The sequence below is a fragment of the Phyllobates terribilis genome, unplaced genomic scaffold (assembly GCF_046119375.1).
Source record: "Phyllobates terribilis strain yellow unplaced genomic scaffold, ASM4611937v1 Scaffold_2134__1_contigs__length_162224, whole genome shotgun sequence".
NCBI lineage: Eukaryota > Metazoa > Chordata > Amphibia > Anura > Dendrobatidae > Phyllobates > Phyllobates terribilis.
Window position 1 is genome coordinate 61,021 of NW_027364893.1, and position 27,787 is coordinate 88,807.

At 53.8% G+C, this 27,787-nt stretch overlaps 1 protein-coding gene across 1 annotated transcript in view; it reads right to left on the reverse strand.

Annotated features, from left to right (window-relative positions):
• LOC141245816 (ATP-binding cassette sub-family C member 8-like) overlaps window positions 1-27,787 on the reverse strand; it is a gene marked incomplete at its 3' end in the record, with an annotated part of 139,562 nt that overhangs the window by 58,032 nt on the left and 53,743 nt on the right. Inside the window, exons 5-9 of the mRNA XM_073669087.1 lie at window positions 24,229-24,471; window positions 21,177-21,365; window positions 16,216-16,380; window positions 9,611-9,766; window positions 8,803-8,937 (exon numbers count right to left, since the gene is read on the reverse strand). Coding sequence (XP_073525188.1) covers window positions 8,803-8,937; window positions 9,611-9,766; window positions 16,216-16,380; window positions 21,177-21,365; window positions 24,229-24,471 — 888 coding nt within the window. The remainder of the gene's footprint in view (window positions 1-8,802; window positions 8,938-9,610; window positions 9,767-16,215; window positions 16,381-21,176; window positions 21,366-24,228; window positions 24,472-27,787) is intronic.

The following is a 27,787-nucleotide window of genomic DNA, read 5'->3' on the forward strand; positions in this document are numbered from 1 at the left end:
TTTAGGTTGCTGTTATGAAGGTCAAGGCTCATGGAAGACTAGAATCCAGAGAAGCCAGGGGCAATCACCTAGCTGACCAAGCAGCCAAGACTGCAGCAGTGGAGAATGTGTCATCAAAGTGGCAGGAAAAGGAAGAAGAGATGGGGGAGACCCTGCAAACCGTAGCTGTGGCGCTCACTAGAGCAAGAGCCAAGGAACAGCCGGCGGAAGACCATACAAGTCCAGCGGAGACACGAGTGGAATCCAGGGGGGTCAGGATGCCTAAAGAAAAATTGTGTGAGGAACAAAGGAAGACCCCCCACTGAAGAAGTCAAGCAATGGAAAGCGGCAGGAGCCGTGCTGGCAGGTCGCAAAGATTCAAAGGTCAACTCGACTCTTTACCAAGTGGATGGGAAGCCTTGCTTGCCTAGACGCATGTACTCAGCTGTGGCAGCATGGGCTCACGGGCCTACACACAGAGGAAAGAATCAAGCCTTGGCATGTATCAAGAAACTGTACTTTGCACCCGGAATCTCTTCCACTGTGACTGCATACTCAAAATTCTGCTCTGTCTGCGCTACCTGCAACCCAACGTGTACGGCACGGGTCCCTCTCCAACACCTGGCTAAACCAGACTACCCTTGGCAGAGAATACAAGTCGACCATATCCAAATGCCTAAAGCAGGAAAATAGGAGTACGTTTTGGTAGCCGTGGATATGTTCTCAGCCTGGCCCGAGGCCTACCCGGTTGTCAACATGACTGCTAAAGTCACAGCCAAGAAACTGATCACCGAAATTGCCTGCAGATTTGGAGTTCCCCAAGTCATAGAATCGGATCAAGAACCAGCTTTCACAGCAAATATCTACGAAGAACTCTGGAACATGTTGGGAACAGATTTGGGCCTCCACACTCCATACCATCCTGCCAGTTCAGGCAAAGTGGAAAGGATGAATTCCACACTCAAGACCCAGCTCTTGAAAATGACCCAAGATCATCCCCTCCCCTGGCCCGACCCACTCCCCATAGTATTGCATCACATCACACACACTTCTCAGGCCAAACATGGGCTGACTCCCTATAGAATTTTGTTTGGGACCCCACCCAAGATAGGAGAGATTAGGCCCCAAGAGTTGTCTGAAACACATGATAGAGTGGTAAAATTTGTGATTGCCTTGTCTAGAGAATTGACTAACACCCGCTCTCCAGTATCTGCTTCTCTCCCAGAATCTACAGGTGATGCAGTACATGATTTCATCCCAGGCGATCTAGTGTATGTGAAGAAGTTTGTCCGGAAAGACTGCCTCCAGCCGCGGTTCGAGGGACCGTACACTGTGCTACCTCACCACCCCGACGGCTCTGAAGCTTGAGGGCAAGAGCACCTGGATTCACACCTCCCACTGCAAGAGAGACAGAACGAGCCTATAAAAGATGACTACCTTCTTCTATATCCTTTCCATATGCTTACTGTCTGTCCCAGGGTGGACAGCTACCACACAGGGGTAGATACCTCCTTCTTCTCAAGTTGGTTGGGAGGGCTCAAGGGATTCTTCCAACAAGTTTGTCTAGTAATGGGAGGCCTACTAGTATTGGGCCTGGTGGTCCTGTGCTGCATAGTCCCCTTATATAGAGAAATATACTCCTTTGAACAAGTCTGACCAGCCCCCCCATAACAAAGTTCAATTGAAAGATTTAGTTTAGGATCAGTTGGGAGAACTCCATGTGTCATTTAGGGTAGGGCTCAATTGTCTGGGGGCGTCCCATAAGGGGGCAGCTTCTAAGATGATTGGGTGAAGAAATCCACCTCCCCTCTCCCCACACATGGACAGTCTCAGAGGCCCCGAAGCAAAGGAAAGCTTAGTGTTTAGGGGGGAATGTCGGGGTAAAAGAGAATATATATATTTGTAACTTTTATACTTTTGTAACTTTTATACGCTTTTTTGCTAATGTACTAACCACCATTTTGTGTCATATAACAATAAGCTTTCCTTGCTACGTAGTGCTCAAATCGAAACTTAAACTAAGATATTTCTAGTGTTGCCAAGACTTATTTCAGAGAAACGAAACAAGATTATAAGCTGACGGCTGCAATATCTGCCCAGAGACTGAGATAAGGAGATGTGGACCAATCAGGAGTGGCCAGACACTGGACTTTCATGGCTTACCCCGCCCCGGACAACCTCTTTCCCCTCCCATTATGTAGTGTATTTAGATTTGTGCATGTAAAAAATAAAGGCAGAACATTGCTGAGGACGTTGTCTGTAGTAGCCTTCTGAGCATGCTCTGAGCTTGAACCAGCTTGTTGTCTGACTCATTCTTTGAATGGTTGACCCATGCTCATAGTTTGAATTTGGAGTGACTGGAGGACGAGTGGAATGTCATCACGACCCCCACAACTGCACGTTGTCAGGATTCTCTAAAGCCGGCGATTTGTATACTTGCAGTCACATGCTGACTAGACATGCGTGGCCTCACTCAATGGCGATGAATTGAGAGAGCCCGGACGCGTCTAGTCGGAATGTAACCAGAAGTATACAAATCACAAACTTGTGCAAGGCAGAATCCTAAAAGTGTGCAGTGCATGCGCTGTGAGAATTCAGAAGCCTGAGGTCACATAGACTCACTGCAGACTTTCATCTCAAACCTGGACAAGCCCTTTAATTATAAAATGAAGCCTTGTAGCCAATCCTAAGTGTGTAATGTACTCGCTGTCAGGATTTAGCTCGGCTTGCTGGTTCCAGCAGTCATCACACGGCCTCTTCACTGACATGTGATTTTCATACTGACTCTCACGTGACAACTTCTCTTCTGCTTCTCTCAGGTTTTCACTGAACATTGAGAGAATTAGGGAGAGCAGCTTGTCGGCACGTGACTAAGTGTGCAAATCGCATATGTGCTGGGGGGGCGCCAAACTGAACTCTTGCCCTGGGTGCCAGACAGCCTAGATACACCTCTGCTGGCACCACCATGCTTCACTGTCTGCAGGGTGTACTGTGGCTTGAATGCAGAGTTTGGGGGTCTTCTGATGAACTGTCTGCGGCGCTTGGACCCAAAAAGAACAATTTTACTTTCATCAGTCGACAAAATGTTTCTCTATTTCTCTTTAGACCAGTTGATCTGTTCTTTGGCAAGAGATTAGCTTCACACAGGCGTCTTCTAACTGTCACAGTCCTCACAGGTAACTGGAGACTGTCTGTGATCATCTTGGAGCTGATCATCGGCTGAGCCTTTGCCATTCTGGATATTCTTCCATCCTTTTGGATGGTAGTCTTCCGTTCTCTTCCACGTCTCTCTGGTTTTGCTTTCCATTATAAAGCACTGGAGACCATTTTAGCTGAACAGCCGATCATTGTCTGCACTTCTTTATACATTTTACCTTCTCCAATCAACTTTTTGATGAAAGTCCACTGTTCTTCTGAACAATGTCTTGAATGGCCCATATTTCTCAGGCTTTCAAGGAGAAATGCATGTACAACATGTGCTGGCTTCACCCTTATATAAGGGCCCCCTGATTCACCCCTGTTTCTTCACAGAATGATTGACCTCACTGATTGACCTCCACACTGCTATTATATTGAACACATCTCCTTAGGCTGTGTGCCCACTATGCGTTTTTTAAGCGTTTCCACAGCGGCAATTCCACCGCAGAAACGCTTAAAAAATGCTTGGCAGAAGGTCGTCTATGTTCCCTAATGATAATCCACATGTGCTGTGCGCATGCTGTGGAAATTTCTGCTGCGGATTATCATTGCGGAAAAATCCGCAGCACTACCAATTATTTTGCGTAATCACGGCGTTTTCGCCGCCATTGACTTACATTGAATCGCTTAATATCCGTATGACTACATGTGCACATGCAGATATTAAGCGATTCAATGTGCGGATGATACCCGGGCCTGGAGAAGAGGAGACTCTCCTCCAGACCCGGTACCATAGAACCTGTAAAAAAAAAATATTTTAAAATAAAAATATACATTATACTCACCTTCTGATGGCCCCCGGTCTCCTGTACGGTGCGTCCTGGCTCCCTGGCATCTCGCGATGGTCTAAAAGGACCTTCCATGATGTTATTTAGTCATGTGACAGGTCACGCGACCGCTGACGTCGGCGGTCGCGTGACCTGTCACATGACTAAATGACGTCATGGAAGGTCCTTTTACACCACCGCAAGCTACCGGAGAGACCAGAGAAGGAGACCGGGGGCCATCGGAAGGTGAGTATAATGTTTTTTTTTTTATTTTATACCATTCTCTCGGTCACACTATATATGCCGGTTGCCGGTTGCATGGATTTATATCGTGTGACCAAGTTGTCAAACACTTTCCAAGTGATGCTAAAATCGCTTGTCAACCCGAATGCGGAAATGCAAGTGAAGAACGCTTCACAAACGATTCTACCTGTCAGGAAAAACGCATGTACAATCCTACAATAAGCATGTACAATCTGCATGTACAATAAGCATGTGTTTTTTCTGCCAGGGAGATGCAGAAACGCTCAGGAAAAATCCGGAGCATTTCTGCATCGTGGGCACATGGCCTTACAATTAATTATTCAGATACACCCCCTAATCCCTCATCCTGGTATGCATGGCACCCCCTAATCCCCATCCTGGTATGCATGGCACACCCTAATCCCCATCCTGGTATGCATGGCACACCCTAATCCCTCATCCTGGTATGCATGGCACACCCTAATCCCTCATCCTGGTATGCATGGCACCCCCTGATCCCTCATCCTGGTATGCATGGCACACCCTAATCCCCATCCTGGTATGCATGGCACCCCCTGATCCCTCATCCTGGTATGCATGGCACCCCCTAATCCCCATCACGCTGCACACACAAAAATAAACACTCATACTCCCCTCCTCTCTCCTCCAGCGCTGCGTCCGCTCTGCTGCTGATACTCTCAGTGTGTGAACCGTGCACGGTGTTACTGCCATGCACCCTCACACAGTGAAGTGCTGTGCCGGAATAGTCACTGCTCCCCGCGCCAGAACAGTGTGCGTGGGGAGCGGTGACTATTCACTCTCCATAACAGAGCGCACACTGTAGACGCAGCGTGGCTCCTGCTGTGGCTGGTGATCTGTGTGCCCGCTATTAAAGACCATGAATATTCACTACAACCCATGGGAGTGGATTGTAGTGAATATTCATGGGCTTTAGTAGCGGGCACACAGACCGCAGAGTTGCAGCAGGAGCCACGATGCGGGTATAGTGTGCGCGCTATTAAGTAAAATGAATATTCACTGTTCTCCACCCCCATGGGCGTGGGGTGCAGTAAATATTCATTTTCTTTAGCAGTGGGTACAGCTTAGGCTGCAGCAGGCGGCTGCTGCCTCCTGTGCTCTGCTCATCCCCCACTGCCGCTCCCCCACACCCACCACCACGAACAGCCATACAGTATATACACAGAATACAGTATTTGGACAGTATTCGAACTATAACACGCACCTCCCATTTTCCTCCAAAATTTGGAGGAAAAAGGTGCGTCTTATAGTCAGAAAAATATGGTATATATGCAAGCTTTCAGAGCACAGGGGCTCCTTCGTCAGGCAATTTTACAAATGAATTCATAAGACAAAAGGCATAAGAGACGTTACAGCAAGATATTTGTTCATGAGGTGGAGGGGGTGATGCTTCCTACTGATAAGTCAAAGAGATCAAATTTAGGGGTTTTAGTTGCAAATGGCAAGTGTGTGGGAATGTTTAATCATCTGGAGACCGTCTGGTGGAGGTGTGAATTGAATCAGTGTAGTGAGTCATAAACCCAGGTGTTAGATTGAGACCTGTTGTCAAGGAATTGAACATCCTTATCAATTTGAATTCCCAATTTTTTCCCTCTGTTGCCCTTGAAGTGACCTTTTAGTATTAAAACTTTTAGATCTCTCGTACAGTGTCCCCGGCCAGAGAAATGTTTCCCCACAGGCGTGTCCAGTTCATTCTTAATTGTGTGTCTGTGTAAATTCATTCTGGTTTGCAGTTTTTGCATCGTTTCTCCAGTATAAACTCCTTCTGGGCACCTTGTACATTGTATCATGTCACCACATTGGAGGATGTCCATGACAGCCATGATTTTGTAGTCCTGATCTGTGTTTGGTATATGGACTGTATGTGATGGTAATGTGTGGGTACAAGTTTTGCATTTTTTGTTTTTACATGGGAATGTGCCCGTCGCTGATGGTGATGAGAGGACACTTCTGACAAGGAGACTCCTTAAGTTGGGGGGCTGTTTGTAGTTTTTCTGGATAGCCAATAAAGGTATCACTCTGAGAACACTTTTGTCATTTTTGGGCGTAAAAGTATTTACATCTAGGTTTATCATGAAAGTCTGCAGTCACTCTATGAGACTGCAGACTTGTGACTCCTCACAGTCCACAGTGTGCCATGTGAGGACTCTCTGGTGTCGGAGGCAAAACCGCGCAATGAGACCGCAAGTATATGATCTGCACACTCCCGGCCACATTCCAACTAGACGTGTGCAGCTTCACTCAATGCACTTGTATTCAGTGCTGGACAGAATGTTGCCAGAAGCAGACATTCTGATACTTGCGGTCACATGACCACCATGTCTCGCTGCTGGTACCGGAAAATGATCACAGTGCATTGTGAGGATTCACAAGTCTTCAGTCACATAGAGGGACAGCAGACTGTCGTGAAAAAAATTACATTCCAGCATAACAGTGATATAACCTAGAACTGGATGTCACTCAAAAACTGTTCAAAAGAAGAAATTTGGTGCTGGAGGCTCCAAGAGGCCGACAGCAACATTAAAGGAGCTGCAGGAATTTCTGGCCAGTCCTGGTTGTGTCCTGTACATGGCAACAATCTCGCTTATCCTTCATATGTCCGGTCTGTGGGGTCGGGGGGGAGGAAGGCTTTGTGAAAACGTGTCATGGTCTAATGAGACAGAGGCTGAAACTTCTTGCAGATGTGGTGGGATTTGATCCCAGGACCCCAGTTGCCACATTAGATATATATATATATATACATATTACATAAACACATATACATATTACACATATAAATACATATTACACACATACATATTATATACATATATATTACACACATATATACAGTACAGACCAAAAGTTTGGACACACCTTCTCATTTAAAGATTTTTCTGTATTTTCATGACTATGAAGATTGTACATTCACACTGAAGGCATCAAAACTATGAATTACCACATGTGGAATTATATACTTAACAAAAAAGTGTGAAACTACTGAAAATATGTCTTATATTCTAGGGTCTTCACAGTAGCCACCTTTTGCTTTGATGACCGCTTTGCACACTCTTGGCATTCTCTTGATGAGCTTCAAGAGGTAGTCACCGGAAATGGTCTTCCAACAATCTTGAAGGAGTTCCCAGAGATGCTTAGCACTTGTTGGCCCTTTTGCCTTCACTCTGCGGTCCAGCTCACCCCAAACCATCTCGATTGGGTTCAGGTCTGGTAACTGTGGAGGCCAGGTCATCTGGCGTAGCACCCTATCACTCTCCCTCTTGGTCAAATAGCCCTTACACAGCCTGGAGGTGTTTGGGGTCATTGTCCTGTTGAAAAATAAATGATGGTCCAACTAAACGCAGACCAGATGGAATAGCATGCCGCTGCAAGATGCTGTGGTAGCCATGCTGGTTCAGTATGCCTTCAATGTTGAATAAATCCCCAACAGTGTCACCAGCAAAGCCCCCCCACACCATCACACCTCCTCCTCCATGCTTCACGGTGGGAACCAGGCATGTAGACTCCATCCGTTCACCTTTTCTGCGTCGCACAAAGACACGGTGGTTGGAACCAAAGATCTCAAACTTGGACTCATCAGACCAAAGCACAGATTTCCACTGGTCTAATGTCCATTCCTTGTGTTCTTTAGCCCAAACAAGTCTCTTCTGCTTGTTGCCTGTCCTTAGCAGTGGTTTCCTAGCAGCTATTTTACCATGAAGGCCGGCTGCACAAAGTCTCCTCTTAACAGTTGTTGAAGAGATGTGTCTGCTGCTAGATCTCTGTGTGGCATTGACCTGGTCTCTAATCTGAGCTGCTGGTAACCTGCGATTTCTGAGGCTGGTGACTCGGATAAACTTATCCTCGGAAGTAGAGGTGACTCTTGGTCTTCCTTTCCTGGGGCGGTCCTCATGTGAGCCAGTTTCTTTGTAGCGCTTGATGGTTTTTGCAACTGCACTTGGGGACACTTTCAAAGTTTGCCCAATTTTTCAGACTGACTGATCTTCATTTCTTAAAGTAATGATGGCCACTCGTTTTTCTTTACTTAGAATTTGTATTATGGCAAGAAAAAAAGCAGCTAACAGTCTATTCAGTAGGACTATCAGCTGTGTATCCACCAGACTTCTGCACAACACAACTGATGGTCCCAACCCCATTTATAAGGCAAGAAATCCCACTTACTAAACCTGACAGGGCACACCTGTGAAGTGAAGACCATTTCCGGTGACTACCTCTTGAAGCTCATCAAGAGAATGCCAAGAGTGTGCAAAGCAGTCATCAAAGCAAAAGGTGGCTACTGTGAAGAACCTAGAATATAAGACATATTTTCAGTTGTTTCACACTTTTTTGTTAAGTATATAATTCCACATGTGGTAATTCATAGTTTTGATGCCTTCAGTGTGAATGTACAATTTTCATAGTCATGAAAATACAGAAAAATCCTTAAATGAGAGGATGTGTCCAAACTTTTGGTCTGTACTGTATATTACACACATATACATATTACACGTACATATTACACACATATACATATTAAGCACACACATATACATATTAAGCACACACATATACAGTACATATTACACACATGTATACATACCAGTGTGCTTCTCTGTGCTTGGGAGAGTTTTGTGGCTACAAAATACTGTACAGGGGCTAACACAATGATGACGGCCGCTCCAATTAAGGCACTGATCCCCAGGATGTAATACAGAAGGATGATCCCGACAATAATCTGCAAGAGTAAGAATCTCATTGAGAGCAAGGGCAGCACCTCACGATCCCTCCAAACCCCACAATCCCCCCCCAAACCACACAATTCCACAAAACCTCAAAATCCCCCCTACACCCCAAAATCCCCTCCACACCCCACACCCTAAAATCCCCCCACATCCCACAATCTCCCCAAACCCCAAAATCCTGGGTGTCGTTCAGGCTCTCAGATGTTTCTGGGTGTCAGGAGATTGTGGGTGTCACTCAGGCTCTTTAAGGTTTTGGCGTGATTGGTGTCACCCAGGTTCTCGGGGGGTTTCGGGGTAATTGTGGGCTGTCACCCAGGCTCTTGGAGATTTCGGGTGTGGGGTGATTGTGGTCGCCTCCCAGTACACAGAGACTGGACCCCTGGATTCATCAGAGCTGCGGAGCATCCCCTGCCCTTCATGTCTGTGCTGACGTCCCCTGCCCCATTTCTGTGTGGACGTCCCCTGCCCCCCATGCCACTGCCCCGGGGGGCATCGGGGTTCCCAGCCCCCCACACGATGGAGTGACGCAGACCCTATAATGTGCCCTGACCCCTGGGTTGAGACGAGGGGCCTTTAACCATAAGGGGGTCCCCCATCTTCTAGGTCAGTCCTTATCATAGGCCGAGACACCCAGAACCTCGTCGGGGACACTACAGGCTGCTGCACCTGCACCGGCATGGCCCAGAGGTTGGGGCACAGGAAGAAGAACCACATCAGCTGATTGGTGTCGATGGCCACCAGGTTACAGATCTGGCCGGACGTCATCTCCCCCATGGACAGGTTGGACGTGGACAGATGCATGATCTTACTGTAGATCTTGGTCTGTGGAAACACAAGCAGTAGAAAGGGTTAAATCACCACAACTCCCAGCATCCCACAGCCAGAGAGGAGTAGATGTAGCCGAGTGTGCGGGGAGAAGAGGGAGAGATCTCTGGGGGGCGCCACCATCATCCCCAGTAATGACGCTGCCGCTGATCTCCGGGACCGCTACTCTTCCCCAGTAATAAGGGGGCCCCTGTATTTATGCTCAGTGACGCTGCCACTGATCTCTGGGGGGTGCGGTATTTATCAGCTGATCTCTGGGGGGTGCGGTATTTATCCGCTGATCTCTGGGGGGTGTGGTATTTATCAGCTGATCTCTGGGGGGTGCGGTATTTATCAGCTGATCTCTGGGGGGTGCGGTATTTATCCGCTGATCTCTGGGGGGTGTGGTATTTATCCGCTGATCTCTGGGGGGTGCGGTATTTATCCGCTGATCTCTGGGGGGTGCGGTATTTATCAGCTGATCTCTGGGGGGTGCGGTATTTATCAGCTGATCTCTAGTGGGTGCGGTATTTATCAGCTGATCTCTAGGGGGTGCGGTATTTATCAGCTGATCTCTGGGGGGTGTGGTATTTATCCGCTGATCTCTGGGGGGTGCGGTATTTATCAGCTGATCTCTAGGGGGTGCGGTATTTATCAGCTGATCTCTAGGGGGTGCGGTATTTATCCGCTGATCTCTGGGGGGTGCGGTATTTATCCGCTGATCTCTAGGGGGTGCGGTATTTATCAGCTGATCTCTAGGGGGTGCGGTATTTATCCGCTGATCTCTGGGGGGTGCGGTATTTATCAGCTGATCTCTGGGGGGTGCGGTATTTATCAGCTGATCTCTGGGGGGTGTGGTATTTATCAGCTGATCTCTGGGGGGTGTGGTATTTATCAGCTGATCTCTGGGGGGTGCGGTATTTATCCGCTGATCTCTGGGGGGTGCGGTATTTATCAGCTGATCTCTGGGGGGTGTGGTATTTATCCGCTGATCTCTGGGGGGTGTGGTATTTATCCGCTGATCTCTGGGGGGGGTGGTATTTATCAGCTGATCTCTGGGGGGTGTGGTATTTATCAGCTGATCTCTGGGGGGTGCGGTATTTATCAGCTGATCTCTAGGGGGTGCGGTATTTATCAGCTGATCTCTGGGGGGTGTGGTATTTATCCGCTGATCTCTGGGGGGTGTGGTATTTATCCGCTGATCTCTGGGGGGTGTGGTATTTATCAGCTGATCTCTGGGGGGCGCGGTATTTATCCGCTGATCTCTGCAGGGGCGCGGTATTTATCAGCTGATCTCTGGGGGGTGCGGTATTTATCAGCTGATCTCTGGGGGGGCGGTATTTATCCGCTGATCTCTGGGGGGTGCGGTATTTATCAGCTGATCTCTGGGGGGGCGGTATTTATCCGCTGATCTCTGGGGGGTGCGGTATTTATCCGCTGATTTCTTGCGGGCGTGGTATTTATCCGCTGATCTCTTGCGGGCGCGGTATTTATCAGCTAATCTCTGGGGGGTGCGGTATTTATCAGCTGATCTCTGGGGGGTGCGGTATTTATCAGCTGATCTCTGGGGGGTGTGGTATTTATCCGCTGATCTCTGGGGGGTGTGGTATTTATCAGCTGATCTCTGGGGGGTGCGGTATTTATCAGCTGATCTCTGGGGGGTGCGGTATTTATCCGCTGATCTCTGGGGGGTGCGGTATTTATCCGCTGATCTCTGCAGGGGCGCGGTATTTATCAGCTGATCTCTGGGGGGTGCGGTATTTATCAGCTGATCTCTGGGGGCGCGGTATTTATCCGCTGATCTCTGGGGGGTGCGGTATTTATCAGCTGATCTCTGGGGGGGCGGTATTTATCCGCTGATCTCTGGGGGGTGCGGTATTTATCCGCTGATTTCTTACGGGCGTGGTATTTATCCGCTGATCTCTGGGGGGTGCGGTATTTATCCGCTGATCTCTGGGGGGTGCGGTATTTATCCGCTGATCTCTTGCGGGCGCGGTATTTATCAGCTAATCTCTGGGGGGTGCGGTATTTATCAGCTGATCTCTGGGGGGGTGTGGTATTTATCAGCTGATCTCTGGGGGGCGCGGTATTTATCCGCTGATCTCTTGCAGGCGCGGTATTTATCAGCTGATCTCTGGGGGGCGCAGTATTTATCAGCTGATCTCTGGGGGGTGCGGTATTTATCAGCTGATCTCTGGGGGGTGTGGTATTTATCAGCTGATCTCTGGGGGGTGCGGTATTTATCCGCTGATCTCTGGGGGGTGCGGTATTTATCCTCTGAACTCTTGCGGGCGCGGTATTTATCCTCTGATCTCTTGGGGGCACGGTATTTATCCGCTGATCTCTTGCGGGCGCGGTATTTATCAGCTGATCTCTGGGGGGTGCGGTATTTATCAGCTGATCTCTGTGGGGTGCGGTATTTATCAGCTGATCTCTGGGGGGTGCGGTATTTATCAGCTGATCTCTGGGGGGTGCGGTATTTATCCGCTGATCTCTTGCGGGCGCGGTATTTATCAGCTGATCTCGGGGGGTGCGGTATTTATCAGCTGATCTCTTGCGGGTGCTGTATTTATCCACTGATCTCTGGGGGGCGCGGTATTTATCAGTTGATCTCTGGGGGGTGCGGTATTTATCAGCTGATCTCTGGGGGGTGCGGTATTTATCCGCTGATCTCTTGCGGGTGCTGTATTTATCCACTGATCTCTGGGGGGCGCGGTATTTATCAGTTGATCTCTGGGGGGTACGGTATTTATCCGCTGATCTCTTGCGGGCGCGGTATTTATCAGCTGATCTCAGGGGGGTGCGGTATTTATCCACTGATCTCTTGCGGGCGCGGTATTTATCAGCTGATCTCTGGGGGGTGCGGTATTTATCCGCTGATCTCTTGCGGGCGCGGTATTTATCAGCTGATCTCTGGGGGGTGCGGTATTTATCAGCTGATCTCTGGGGGGTGCGGTATTTATCCGCTGATCTCTGGGGGGCACGGTATTTATCAGCTGATCTCTGGGGGGCACGGTATTTATCAGCTGATCTCTGGGGGGCACGGTATTTATCCGCTGATCTCTTGCGGGCGCGGTATTTATCAGCTGATCTCAGGGGGGTGCGGTATTTATCCACTGATCTCTTGCGGGCGTGGTATTTATCAGCTGATCTCTGGGGGGTGCGGTATTTATCCGCTGATCTCTTGCGGGCGCGGTATTTATCAGCTGATCTCTGGGGGGTGCGGTATTTATCAGCTGATCTCTGGGGGGTGCGGTATTTATCCGCTGATCTCTTGCGGGCGCGATATTTATCAGCTGATCTCTTGCGGGCGCGGTATTTATCCGCTGATCTCTTGCGGGCGCAGTATTTATCAGCTGATCTCTTGCGGGCGCGGTATTTATCCACTGATCTCTTGCGGGCGCGGTATTTATCAGCTGATCTCTTGCGGGCGCGGTATTTATCAGCTGATCTCTTGCGGGCGCGGTATTTATCAGCTAATCTCTGGGGGTGCGGTATTTATCCGCTAATCTCTTGCGGGCGCGGTATTTATCAGCTGATCTCTTGCGGGCGCGGTATTTATCCACTGATCTCTTGCGGGCGCGATATTTATCAGCTGATCTCTGGGGGGTGCGGTATTTATCAGCTGATCTCTTGCGGGCGCGGTATTTATCAGCTGATCTCTTGCAGGCGCGGTATTTATCAGCTGATCTCTAGGGGGTGCGGTATTTATCAGCTGATCTCTAGGGGGTGCGGTATTTATCCGCTGATCTCTTGCGGGCGCGGTATTTATCCGCTGATCTCTTGCGGGCGCGGTATTTATCCGCTGATCTCTTGCGGGCGCGGTATTTATCCGCTGATCTCTTGCGGGCGCGGTATTTATCCGCTGATCTCTTGCGGGCGCGGTATTTATCCGCTGATCTCTTGGGGGCGCGGTATTTATCCGCTGATCTCTTGCGGGCGCGGTATTTATCCGCTGATCTCTTGCGGGCGCGGTATTTATCCGCTGATCTCTTGCGGGCGCGGTATTTATCCGCTGATCTCTAGCGGGCGCGGTATTTATCCGCTGATCTCTTGCAGGCGCGGTATTTATCAGCTGATCTCTTGCGGGCGCGGTATTTATCTGCTGATCTCTGGGGGTTGTGGTATTTATCCGCTGATATCTGGGGGGCGCGGTATTTATCCGCTGATCTCTGGGGGGCGCGGTATTTATCCGCTGATCTCTTGCGGGCGCGGTATTTATCCGCTGATCTCTGGGGGGCGCGGTATTTATCCGCTGATCTCTGGGGGGCGCGGTATTTATCCGCTGATCTCTGGGGGGCGCGGTATTTATCAGCTGATCTCTTGCGGGCGCGGTATTTATCTGCTGATCTCTGGGGGTGCGGCATTTATCCGCTGATCTCTGGGGGGCGCCTTCCTGCTCTTTAGCTTAGTGCAGATGTCCTGTTGTTGCTCTAGTGTCCTCTGGTATCAGCCCCTGTTACTTCTGGTTATGGCCCCCTCCTCCATCTCTATGGGTGGGCCACACCTGGCATAGTACTATTTATATAATCAGCAGAAGCATCCCCTTCATCTCCAGGACCCCCACCCCATCCCCCTACAGACCCCCGCATGACACTGGCTCCAGCTGTCACCATGAGACATCGGCCCCATCACTGCCCAGGATACCCCACATTGAGCCCCTGCCCCCACAGCAAAGCCTCCTCCCCCACCCAATCGTATGCCCTCCCTCAGACCCCCCCATGCTCCCTCCCACCACCGGCGCTCCCTGCGGACCCCCCATCTCCTGCACTCCCTCCCACCACCGGCGCTCCCTGCGGACCCCCCATCTCCTGCACTCCCTCCCACCACCGGCGCTCCCTGCGGACCTCCCATCTCCTGCACTCCCTCCCACCACCCGCGCTCCCTGCGGACCCCCCATCTCCTGCACTCCCTCCCACCACCGGCGCTCCCTGCGGACCCCCCATCTCCTGCACTCCCTCCCACCACCGGCGCTCCCTGCGGACCCCCCCATCTCCTGCACTCCCTCCCACCACCCGCGCTCCCTGCGGACCCCCCATCTCCTGCACTCCCTCCCACCACCCGCGCTCCCTGCGGACCCCCCATCTCCTGCACTCCCTCCCACCACCGGCGCTCCCTGCGGACCCCCCATCTCCTGCACTCCCTCCCACCACCGGCGCTCCCTGCGGACCCCCCATCTCCTGCCCTCCCTCCCACCACCGGTGCTCCCTGCGGACCCCCCTTCTCCTGCACTCGCTCCCACCACCAGCGCTCCCTCGGACCCCCCCATCTCCTGCACTCTCTCTCACCACCGGTGCTCCCTGCGGACCCCCCATCTCCTGCCCTCGCTCCCACCACCGGCGCTCCCTCGGACCCCCCCATCTCCTGCACTCCCTCTCACCACCGGCGCTCCCTGTGGACCCCCCATCTCCTGCACTCCCTCCCACCACCCGCGCTCCCTGCGGACCCCCCATCTCCTGCACTCGCTCCCACCACCGGCGCTCCCTCGGACCCCCCCATCTCCTGCACTCCCTCTCACCACCCGCGCTCCCTGCGGACCCCCCATCTCTTGCACTCGCTCCCACCACCGGCGCTCCCTCGGACCCCCCCATCTCCTGCACTCCCTCTCACCACCGGCGCTCCCTGCGGACCCCCCATCTCCTGCCCTCCCTCTCACCACCGGCGCTCCCTGCGGACCCCCCATCTCCTGCCCTCCCTCCCACCACCCATGCTCCCTGCGGACCCCCCATCTCCTGCACTCCCTCTCACCACCGGCGCTCCCTGCGGACCCCCATCTCCTGCACTCCCTCCCACCACCGGCGCTCCCTGCGGACCCCCCATCTCCTGCACTCCCTCCCACCACCGGCGCTCCCTGCGGATCCCCCATCTCCTGCACTCGCTCCCACCACCGGCGCTCCCTGCGGACCCCCCATCTCCTGCCCTCCCTCCCACCACCGGCGCTCCCTCGGACCCCCCATCTCCTGCACTCCCTCCCACCACCGGCGCTCCCTCGGACCCCCCCATCTCCTGCACTCCCTCTCACCACCGGCGCTCCCTCGGACCCCCCCATCTCCTGCACTCCCTCTCACCACCGGCGCTCCCTCGGACCCCCCATCTCTTGCACTCGCTCCCACCACCGGCGCTCCCTGCGGACCCCCCATCTCCTGCCCTCCCTCCCACCACCGGCGCTCCCTGCGGACCCCCATCTCCTGCACTCCCTCTCACCACCGGCGCTCCCTGCGGACCCCCCATCTCTTGCACTCGCTCCCACCACCGGCGCTCCCTGCGGACCCCCATCTCCTGCCCTCCCTCCCACCACCGGCGCTCCCTCGGACCCCCCCCATCTCCTGCACTCCCTCTCACCACCGGCGCTCCCTGCGGACCCCCCATCTCTTGCACTCGCTCCCACCACCGGCGCTCCCTGCGGACCCCCATCTCCTGCCCTCCCTCCCACCACCGGCGCTCCCTCGGACCCTGCCCTCCATCACCTGTATTGCTCCGCGCAGGTTGATCCCGGTCTCTATGGCGACATAATATGAAGCCTGGAGGAAGGTTCTCTGCAGCAGGAGGGCGAAGAACAGCAGCACGGCCAGGACATAGGCGTTCTCCAGAAACTCCTGCGATGAGATGAAGGAAACCCCAAAAAACTCTGCCTGTGGGAGAGGAGGGGCAGAGCACAGGGGGCACATAGGTAAGGGGGCGTCCACACAAACATGGGGGGCAGGGGGAGTCCACACAGACATGGGGGGCAGGGGGCGTCCACACAGACATGGGGGGCAGGGGACGTCCACACAGACATGGGGGGCAGGGGACGTCCACACAGACATGGGGGGCAGGGGACGTCCACACAGACATGGGGGGCAGGGGACGTCCGCACAGACATGGGGGGCAGGGGACGTCCGCACAGACATGGGGGGCAGGGGACGTCCGCACAGACATGGGGGGCAGGGGACGTCCGCACAGTCATGGGGGGCAGGGGGCATCCACACAGACATGGGGGGCAGGGGGCGTCCACACAGACATGGGGGGCAGGGGACGTCCACACAGACATGGGGGGCAGGGGACGTCCACACAGACATGAGGGGCAGGGGACGTCCACACAGACATGGGGGGCAGGGGACGTCCACACAGACATGGGGGGCAGGGGACGTCCACACAGACATGGGGGGCAGGGGACGTCCACACAGACATGAGGGGCAGGGGACGTCCACACAGACATGGGGGGCAGGGGACGTCCACACAGACATGGGGGGCAGGGGACGTCCACACAGACATGGGGGGCAGGGGACGTCCACACAGACATGGGGGGCAGGGGACGTCCACACAGACATGGGGGGCAGGGGACGTCCACACAGACATGGGGGGCAGGGGGCGTCCACACAGACATGGGGGCAGGGGGCGTCCACACAGACATGGGGGGCAGGGGACGTCCACACAGACATGGGGGGCAGGGGACGTCCACACAGACATGGGGGGCAGGGGACGTCCACACAGACATGGGGGGCAGGGGACGTCCACACAGACATGGGGGGCAGGGGACGTCCACACAGACATGGGGGGCAGGGGACGTCCACACAGACATGGGGGGCAGGGGACGTCCACACAGACATGGGGGGCAGGGGACGTCCACACAGACATGGGGGGCAGGGGACGTCCACACAGACATGGGGGGCAGGGGACGTCCACACAGACATGGGGGGCAGGGGACGTCCACACAGACATGGGGGGCAGGGGACGTCCACACAGACATGGGGGGCAGGGGACGTCCACACAGACATGGGAGGCAGAGGACGTCCACACAGACATGGGGGGCAGGGGCCGTCCGCACAGTCATGGGGGGCAGGGGACGTCCGCACAGACATGGGGGGCAGGGGACGTCCGCACAGTCATGGGGGGCAGGGGACGTCCGCACAGTCATGGGGGGCAGGGGACGTCCGCACAGACATGGGGGGCAGGGGACGTCCGCACAGACATGGGGGGCAGGGGCCATCTACACAGACATGGGGGGCAGGGGCCGTCCGCACAGACATGGGGGGCAGGGGGCGTCCGCACAGACATGGGGGGCAGGGGCCGTCCGCACAGACATGGGGGGCAGGGGGCGTCCGCACAGACATGGGGGGCAGGGGGCGTCCGCACAGACATGGGGGGCAGGGGACGTCCGCACAGACATGGGGGGCAGGGGACGTCCGCACAGACATGGGGGGCAGGGGACGTCCGCACAGACATGGGGGGCAGGGGACGTCCGCACAGACATGGGGCGCAGGGGACGTCCGCACAGACATGGGGCGCAGGGGACGTCCGCACAGACATGGGGCGCAGGGGACGTCCGCACAGACATGGGGCGCAGGGGACGTCCGCACAGACATGGGGGGCAGGGGACGTCCGCACAGACATGGGGGGCAGGGGACGTCCGCACAGACATGGGGGGCAGGGGACGTCCGCACAGACATGGGGGGCAGGGGACGTCCGCACAGACATGGGGGGCAGGGGACGTCCGCACAGACATGGGGGGCAGGGGACGTCCGCACAGACATGGGGGGCAGGGGACGTCCGCACAGACATGGGGGGCAGGGGACGTCCGCACAGACATGGGGGGCAGGGGACGTCCGCACAGACATGGGGGGCAGGGGACGTCCGCACAGACATGGGGGGCAGGGGACGTCCGCACAGACATGGGGGGCAGGGGACGTCCGCACAGACATGGGGGGCAGGGGACGTCCGCACAGACATGGGGGGCAGGGGACGTCCGCACAGACATGGGGGGCAGGGGACGTCCGCACAGACATGGGGGGCAGGGGACGTCCGCACAGACATGGGGGGCAGGGGACGTCCGCACAGACATGGGGGGCAGGGGACGTCCGCACAGACATGGGGGGCAGGGGACGTCCGCACAGACATGGGGGGCAGGGGACGTCCGCACAGACATGGGGGGCAGGGGACGTCCGCACAGACATGGGGGGCAGGGGACGTCCGCACAGACATGGGGGGCAGGGGACGTCCGCACAGACATGGGGGGCAGGGGACGTCCGCACAGACATGGGGGGCAGGGGACGTCCGCACAGACATGGGGGGCAGGGGACGTCCGCACAGACATGGGGGGCAGGGGACGTCCGCACAGACATGGAGGGCAGGGGACGTCAGCACAGACATGGAGGGCAGGGGACGTCCGCACAGACATGGGGGGCAGGGGACGTCCGCACAGACATGGGGGGCAGAGGACATCCACACAGACATGGGGGGCAGGGGACGTCCGCACAGACATGGGGGGCAGGGGGCGTCCGCACAGACATGGGGGGCAGGGGGCGTCCACACAGACATGGAGGGCAGGGGACGTCAGCACAGACATGGAGGGCAGGGGACGTCAGCACAGACATGGAGGGCAGGGGACGTCAGCACAGACATGGGGGGCAGGGGACGTCCGCACAGACATGGGGGGCAGGGGACGTCCACACAGACATGGGGGGCAGGGGACGTCCACACAGACATGGGGGGCAGGGGCCATCCACACAGACATGGGGGGCAGGGGCCGTCCGCACAGACATGGGGGGCAGGGGGCGTCCGCACAGACATGGGGGGCAGGGGGCGTCCGCACAGACATGGGGGGCAGGGGACGTCCACACAGACATGGGGGGCAGGGGACGTCCACACAGACATGGGGGGCAGGGGACGTCCACACAGACATGGGGGGCAGGGGCCGTCCGCACAGACATGGGGGGCAGGGGCCGTCCGCACAGACATGGGGGGCAGGGGACGTCCGCACAGACATGGGGGGCAGGGGACGTCCGCACAGACATGGGGGGCAGGGGACGTCCGCACAGACATGGGGGGCAGGGGACGTCCACACAGACATGGGGGGCAGGGGACGTCCACACAGACATGGGGGGCAGGGGACGTCCGCACAGACATGGGGGGCAGGGGACGTCCGCACAGACATGGGGGGCAGGGGACGTCCGCACAGACATGGGGGGCAGGGGACGTCCGCACAGACATGGGGGGCAGGGGACGTCCGCACAGACATGGGGGGCAGGGGACGTCCGCACAGACATGGAGGGCAGGGGACGTCAGCACAGACATGGAGGGCAGGGGACGTCCGCACAGACATGGGGGGCAGGGGACGTCCGCACAGACATGGGGGGCAGAGGACATCCACACAGACATGGGGGGCAGGGGACGTCCGCACAGACATGGGGGGCAGGGGCCATCTACACAGACATGGGGGGCAGGGGCCGTCCGCACAGACATGGGGGGCAGGGGGCGTCCGCACAGACATGGGGGGCAGGGGCCGTCCGCACAGACATGGGGGGCAGGGGGCGTCCACACAGACATGGAGGGCAGGGGACGTCAGCACAGACATGGAGGGCAGGGGACGTCAGCACAGACATGGGGGGCAGGGGACGTCCACACAGACATGGGGGGCAGGGGACGTCCACACAGACATGGGGGGCAGGGGACGTCCACACAGACATGGGGGGCAGGGGACGTCCACACAGACATGGGGGGCAGGGGCCATCTACACAGACATGGGGGGCAGGGGCCGTCCGCACAGACATGGGGGGCAGGGGGCGTCCGCACAGACATGGGGGGCAGGGGACGTCCACACAGACATGGGGGGCAGGGGACGTCCACACAGACATGGGGGGCAGGGGACGTCCACACAGACATGGGGGGCAGGGGACGTCCACACAGACATGGGGGGCAGGGGCCGTCCGCACAGACATGGGGGGCAGGGGACGTCAGCACAGACATGGGGGGCAGGGGACGTCCACACAGACATGGGGGGCAGGGGACGTCCACACAGACATGGGGGGCAGGGGACGTCCACACAGACATGGGGGGCAGGGGACGTCCGCACAGACATGGGGGGCAGGGGCCATCTACACAGACATGGGGGGCAGGGGCCGTCCGCACAGACATGGGGGGCAGGGGGCGTCCGCACAGACATGGGGGGCAGGGGCCGTCCGCACAGACATGGGGGGCAGAGGACATCCACACAGACATGGAGGGCAGGGGACGTCAGCACAGACATGGAGGGCAGGGGACGTCAGCACAGACATGGGGGGCAGGGGACGTCCACACAGACATGGGGGGCAGGGGACGTCCACACAGACATGGGGGGCAGGGGACGTCCACACAGACATGGGGGGCAGGGGACGTCCACACAGACATGGGGGGCAGGGGCGCACTGATGGGCATACACAAATGGGGGCACAGCCTGATCTTACCTGCCGTACAGATTTGGGGGCGACAGACACGGTGGGTGTGCAGGGGTGACCCAGCTTTACAATTACAGAGCACACACAGGCGGTTGCACAGAGGAAGCCCCCCACCACCTCCCTGGTCTGACCCCAATAATGTCGGCACTGCTCCCTAATGACCACATCACACACTGCAGACACAGGTGGCTGACAACACAGGACAATAGTGCGGCCATCCCGTACAGGGACATTACCCGTGGGTGGACGGTCTCGTTGCCTTGGCTGAGGTTGTGCACGATCCCGGACACACAGAGCGGACCTGCGAAGCCCAGCATGTCGGCCATGATCCGGAAGATGCTGCTGAGGATGAGGGGTCTCCCGAACGCGTGGCACAGGGCGCACCAGATAGAGCGGGAGCCGGGGGGGCACGGGGAAGACTTACACTGCGGGGAGGAGGGGCAGCATTGGAACATCGGAAGGAATCATTCTGCAAATCCATCAACATCACGTCAGGCTGAAACCATTTCTTCTCAATGTAAGGAGTACAACCACCAGCATCCTCACCGCATGGAGCGGAATCCATTGTCACAGGCCATAACTCCATCTTCCCATCGCCTGTGATGGACGCCAGAGAACCTCGACAATGGATGCTGGTGGTTGTACTCCTTCAATTGAGGATTGGATTTTCACACAAGTGAGCACTGACCATACTGGCGAGCGCTGCGCCCTCGTCTCAGGGTCTGGTCAGCGTGGGTCTGGGCTCACACAGCTGACGTTTTGTTACAGTGCACCAGTGAGCACTGACCATACTGGCGGGCGCTGCGCCCTCGTCTCAGGGTCTGGTCAGCGTGGGTCTGGGCTCACACAGCTGACGTTTTGTTACAGTGCACCAGTGAGCACTGACCATACTGGCGGGCGCTGCGCCCTCGTCTCAGGGTCTGGTCAGCGTGGGTCTGGGCTCACACAGCTGACGTTTTGTTACAGTGCACCAGTGAGCACTGACCATACTGGCGGGCGCTGCGCCCTCGTCTCAGGGTCTGGTCAGCGTGGGTCTGGGCTCACACAGCTGACGTTTTGTTACAGTGCACCAGTGAGCACTGACCATACTGGCGGGCACTACGCCCTCGTCTCAGGGTCTGGTCAGTGTGGGTCTGGGCTCACACAGCTGACGTTTTGTTACAGTGCACCAGTGATCAGCCAGGACGGAGCTGGATGATTAGCAGATTTCCTACACTGATACACTGTAACAAACCCTCAGCTGCATAAATATGACCAGGACAGTGATCTCCAAAATGAAAAATCAAAGACAAAGTTCTATAGCTTTCATATAACAATACGCCAGCTGCTCTTACCTGGGACTGCACAATCCTGTTATGGTCATTTACCTGGGACTTGCCCTTTAATGACACATAGTAGGAGTCATCATCAGTCCGATATACAGAACCTTGAAGTCTTCATACCCCGTGGACTTTTCCACATTTTTTCTCGTTGCACCCACACACTTTATGGGGGTGACAAGTCTCAGATTGATATTTTTAAAATAATTAGGAAACCTTGTATCACGTCCGGACTCGTCACAAATACTCGTTACTTTGTGTCATTATCACAGAAAATACATTGAAGTTTGTGGTGTAATATGAAAAAATGTGGAAAACTTCACGGGTATGAAGACTTTTTCAAGGCACGGTATGAAGCAAAAGAAAAGCAGCGCAGCGCTACACAGGGGAACACATCTGACGCGGGTACATGGGGGGCACATCCAGGGACCTGCCCTCACCGCACAATCCTCAATATTGTAACACCAGGAAGAAGAAGAGGTGGAACGGTGGAAATCAGCGGAGGGAGGACTGGGAGCGACCACGCCGAGCCCATGGATCACCGAGGAGAAATAGCCTGGGAGGGTGAAGATCCAGCCGGTGACCAACAGCCCAGGTAGAAATCGAAGAAAGGATCCGAAGTGGCGCAACCAACCGGTAAAATATTACAAACTTTAATGAGGCATTTAAAAAAGTTACAGAAACTTTACGCGTTTCTGGCTCAAAAAACAGCGTCCTTCCTGGCTCACTGTTTTTTGAGCCAGAAACGCGTAAAGTTTCTGTAACTTTTTTAAATGCCTCATTAAAGTTTGTAATATTTTACCGGTTGGTTGTGCCGCTTCGGATCCTTTCTTCGATTTCTACAGAGACAAGTTATTGATCTTCAACTGATGGGAAAAAAAGGGAAAGAAAACGTTCACAACCTCTGGATTCTCCAGTCCAGAGTCTGAGCCTCGTGCAGAAATCCCAGCACCTCCGGCCTCGGCGGCTGTCACTGAGGTCATCAATGGTCATCTGAGAAAGATTCTGCCGCTGAGTGTACAAACCATCAGGATCCGCTGCCGGCAGCTCCTGTGTAATCACCGACCAATGACGTCCCCGATGTGCTGGATGGAGACAAGTCTGGAAACGCTGCCGGTAGCTCCTGTGTAATCACCGACCAATGACGTCCCCGATGTGCTGGATGGAGACAAGTCTGGAGACGCTGCCGGCAGCTCCTGTGTAATCACCGACCAATGACGTCCCCGATGTGCTCGATGGATACAAGTCCGGAGATGCTGCCGGCAGCTCCTGTGTAATCACCGACCAATGATATCCCTGATGTGCTGGATGGAGACAAGTCCAGAGACGCTGCCGGCAGCTCCTGTGTAATCACCGACCAATGATATCCCTGATGTGCTGGATGGAGACAAGTCCGGAGACGCTGCCGGCAGCTCCTGTGTAATCACCGACCAATGACATCCCCAATGTGCTCAATGGAGATAAGTCCGGAGAGGCTGTCGGCAGCTCCTGCGTAATCACTGACCAATGACGTCCCCGGACTTGTCTCCATCGAGTACATCAGGGACTTCATTTGTCAGTGATTACACAGGAGCTGCCGGCAGCGTCTCCTGTCTTTTCTCCATCGGGGACATCATTGGTCGGTGATTACCCAGGAGCCGTCAGCAGCGGATCCTCATGATTTGTACATTAAGCGGCAGACCCTTCCTCAGACGACCATTAATAACTTCAGTGACAGCAGCCGAGGCCGGAGGTGCCAGGATTTCTGCATGAGACTCAGACTACGGACTGGAGGATCCAGAGGTTGTATACATTTTGTGTCCCTTTTTTTCCATCATTTGCAGGTCAATAACTTGTCTCTATCCGGTGATTTCCATCATTTACCCTATCTTCTTGGGGTTGGAATTTCAATGATGAGGAATAAATGACCCCCACGGTGACATGTGAAGTTCTTCCGCCTCAGTCACACCGTCCTGCGCGGATACATCACCTTTTGTGCCTGGAAGGCCGCGTTGAGGAGGACGTAGTTGGTGACGGCCCTCATGGCAATTGGTAGTTTTCCTATTGCTCTCAGGTCGATGGGCTTCTTGTGAGCCGTCCTAATGAAGGTGTTCATCCACCAATAAGTAGCCTTTGAGAGGAGGTTGACAAATGGCTGGAGAAAACGCACCCCCAGATCCTGCAGGTCCTCCGGGGGCTTCACTTCTCTGGGATATTTATAAAAAACATATCTCTGAGGAGCAAAAGCAAAATGGCAAAAATTCAAACTAAAGATGTATAATATAAGCACCAGGGGCAGATGTCGCCAGAGCAAGGGCAATCCCAGGCCCCACCCACATGACAGTACACAAAGTACACTCACTACACATATATACACACAACACGTATATACACACATAATATACACATAGTACACTCACTACACGTATATACTGTGGTAAGACAACTCACTCGGCTGCTTCCAGAAGTAGACTCAGGACATGGTTTCCTCTGCAGGTTTATTGTAGCGGCATAAGCACTGCAGAGTCAGCAAAATAAACACGGCCTTTCTGGCGTAACGGCAAAACAAAAACATAAAGTAAAGCACAGTCCATAAGTGAGCGGGTTCCGTCCGCTCTCGGTATCACAAGTCATTCAGGCAAAGTCCTTTTGTGGAGCTCTCTAGCTTCCACACACACTCTGGAGACTTCACTCTCCCGATCACACCACAGAAAAAAAAAATTGTGACTGAGCATTTAAACTTGCTGCACCACACCCTAAGGGGAGGTATGGTGAATGACTTCCCACCCGATCTCCATGCCATTCACACAAAACCACTCCCTTAACAATGGTGATTACACCCTCAACATATAACATGCTGGGGAAAAGTTGTAGGTTCAGTTCACACAAGCTAGCAGCCGTAGTGACACATACCTCCCCTTACATATGACACCAGTGACTCTGTCAAAATACACACATAATATACACATAGTAGACGGACTACACGTATATGCACACATACACGTATATATACACAATATACACCTAGTACACTCACTACACATATATACACACATAACATACACAGTACACGTATATACACACATAATATACACAGCACACACACTACACGTATATACACACACATAATATACACACTACACATACATATATACACACATAATATACACAGTACACGTATATACACACATAATATACACATAGCACACAAACTACACGTATATACACACACATAATATACACACTACACATACGTATATACACACATAATATACACATAGAACACACACTACACGTATATACACTGTGACAGAGTCACTGATGTTATATGCGAAAGGAGGTATGTGTCACTCCGGCAGCTAGCCTGTGTGAACTGAACCTACAACTTTTCTCTAGCATGTTATATGTTGGGGGTTAAATTCACCTAAAGGGCGTGGTTTGGTGTGAATGGCATAGAGACAGGTGGGAAGTCATTCACCATACTTCCCCACAGGGTGTGGCTGAGCAAGCTTAAATGCTCAGTCACTATTTTTTTTTCTGTTGTTGTGTTTGGAGAGGCAAGGTCTCTAGACTGGGAAGCCATAGCTCAGGAAGGAGGTGAAGGCTGTGCTACAACCTGTGTGGGCGAACCCCACACTCCTATGGACTTTGCTATCGTTTATCTTTTGTTTTGCCAGTAAGGCCGTGTTTATTTTGCTGGAGCTGCGGGGCTTTATGCCATACAATAAAGCCTGCAGAGAAAACCCGGTTCCTGAGTCTACTTCCGAAAGTGGCCATGTGAGTCGTCGTACCACAACACATATACTATACACATAGTACACTCACTACACGTATATACACACATAATATACACATAGTACACTCACTACACGTATATACTGTGGTAAGACAACTCACTCGGCTGCTTCCAGAAGTAGACTCAGGACATGGTTTCCTCTGCAGGTTTATTGTAGCCGCATAAGCACTGCAGAGTCAGCAAAATAAACACGGCCTTTCTGGCGTAACGGCAAAACAAAAATATAAAGTAAAGCACAGTCCATAAGTGAGCGGGTTCCGTCCGCTCTCGGTATCACAAGTCATTCAGGCAAAGTCCTTTTGTGGAGCTCTCTAGCTTCCACACACACTCTGGAGACTTCACTCTCCCGATCACACCACAGAAAAAAAAAATTGTGACTGAGCATTTAAACTTGCTGCACCACACCCTAAGGGGAGGTATGGTGAATGACTTCCCACCCGATCTCCATGCCATTCACACAAAACCACTCCCTTAACAATGGTGATTACACCCTCAACATATAACATGCTGGGGAAAAGTTGTAGGTTCAGTTCACACAAGCTAGCAGCCGTAGTGACACATACCTCCCCTTACATATGACACCAGTGACTCTGTCAAAATACACACATAATATACACATAGTAGACGGACTACACGTATATGCACACATACACGTATATATACACAATATACACCTAGTACACTCACTACACATATATACACACATAATAATATACACATAGCACACACACTACACATATATACACACACATAATATACACACTACACATACGTATATACACACATAATATACACATAGAACACACACTACACGTATATACACTGTGACAGAGTCACTGGTGTTATATGCGAAGGGAGGTATGTGTCACTCCGGCTGCTAGCCTGTGTGAACTGAACCTACAACTTTTCTCTAGCATGTTATATGTTGGGGGTTAAATTCACCTAAAGGGCGTGGTTTGGTGTGAATGGCATAGAGACAGGTGGGAAGTCATTCACCATACTTCCCCACAGGGTGTGGCTGAGCAAGCTTAAATGCTCAGTCACTATTTTTTTTTCTGTTGTTGTGTTTGGAGAGGCAAGGTCTCCAGACTGGGAAGCCATAGCTCAGGAAGGAGGTGAAGGCTGTGCTACAACCTGTGTGGGCGAACCCCACACTCCTATGGACTTTGCTATCGTTTATCTTTTGTTTTGCCAGTAAGGCCGTGTTTATTTTGCTGGAGCTGCGGGGCTTTATGCCATACAATAAAGCCTGCAGAGAAAACCCGGTTCCTGAGTCTACTTCCGAAAGTGGCCATGTGAGTCGTCGTACCACAACACATATACTATACACATAGTACACTCACTACACGTGTATACACACATAATATACACATAGTAAACACACATTATATGTATTGTGACAGAGTCACTGGTGTTATATACGAGGGGAGGTATGTGTCACTCCGGCTGCTAGCCTGTGTGAACTGAAACCTACAAACTTTCTGCCAGTATGTTATATGCTGGGGAATAATTCACTTAAAGGGTATGTTTTTTTGTGAATGGCAAAGAGGGTGGGAAGCCATTCACACTACCTCCCCTCAGGGTGTGGCTGAGCAAGGTTTAAATGCTCAGTCACTGTTTTTTTTTTTCGGTAGTGTGTGGTCTGGAGAGTGAAGTCTCCAGGCTGTGTTTGGTGAGGCCAGAGAGCAACACCGAAGGACTGGTGTTTGGTGGGACTTCACTGTGCTACCCGGAGGGGGCGAAGCCTCTCTCG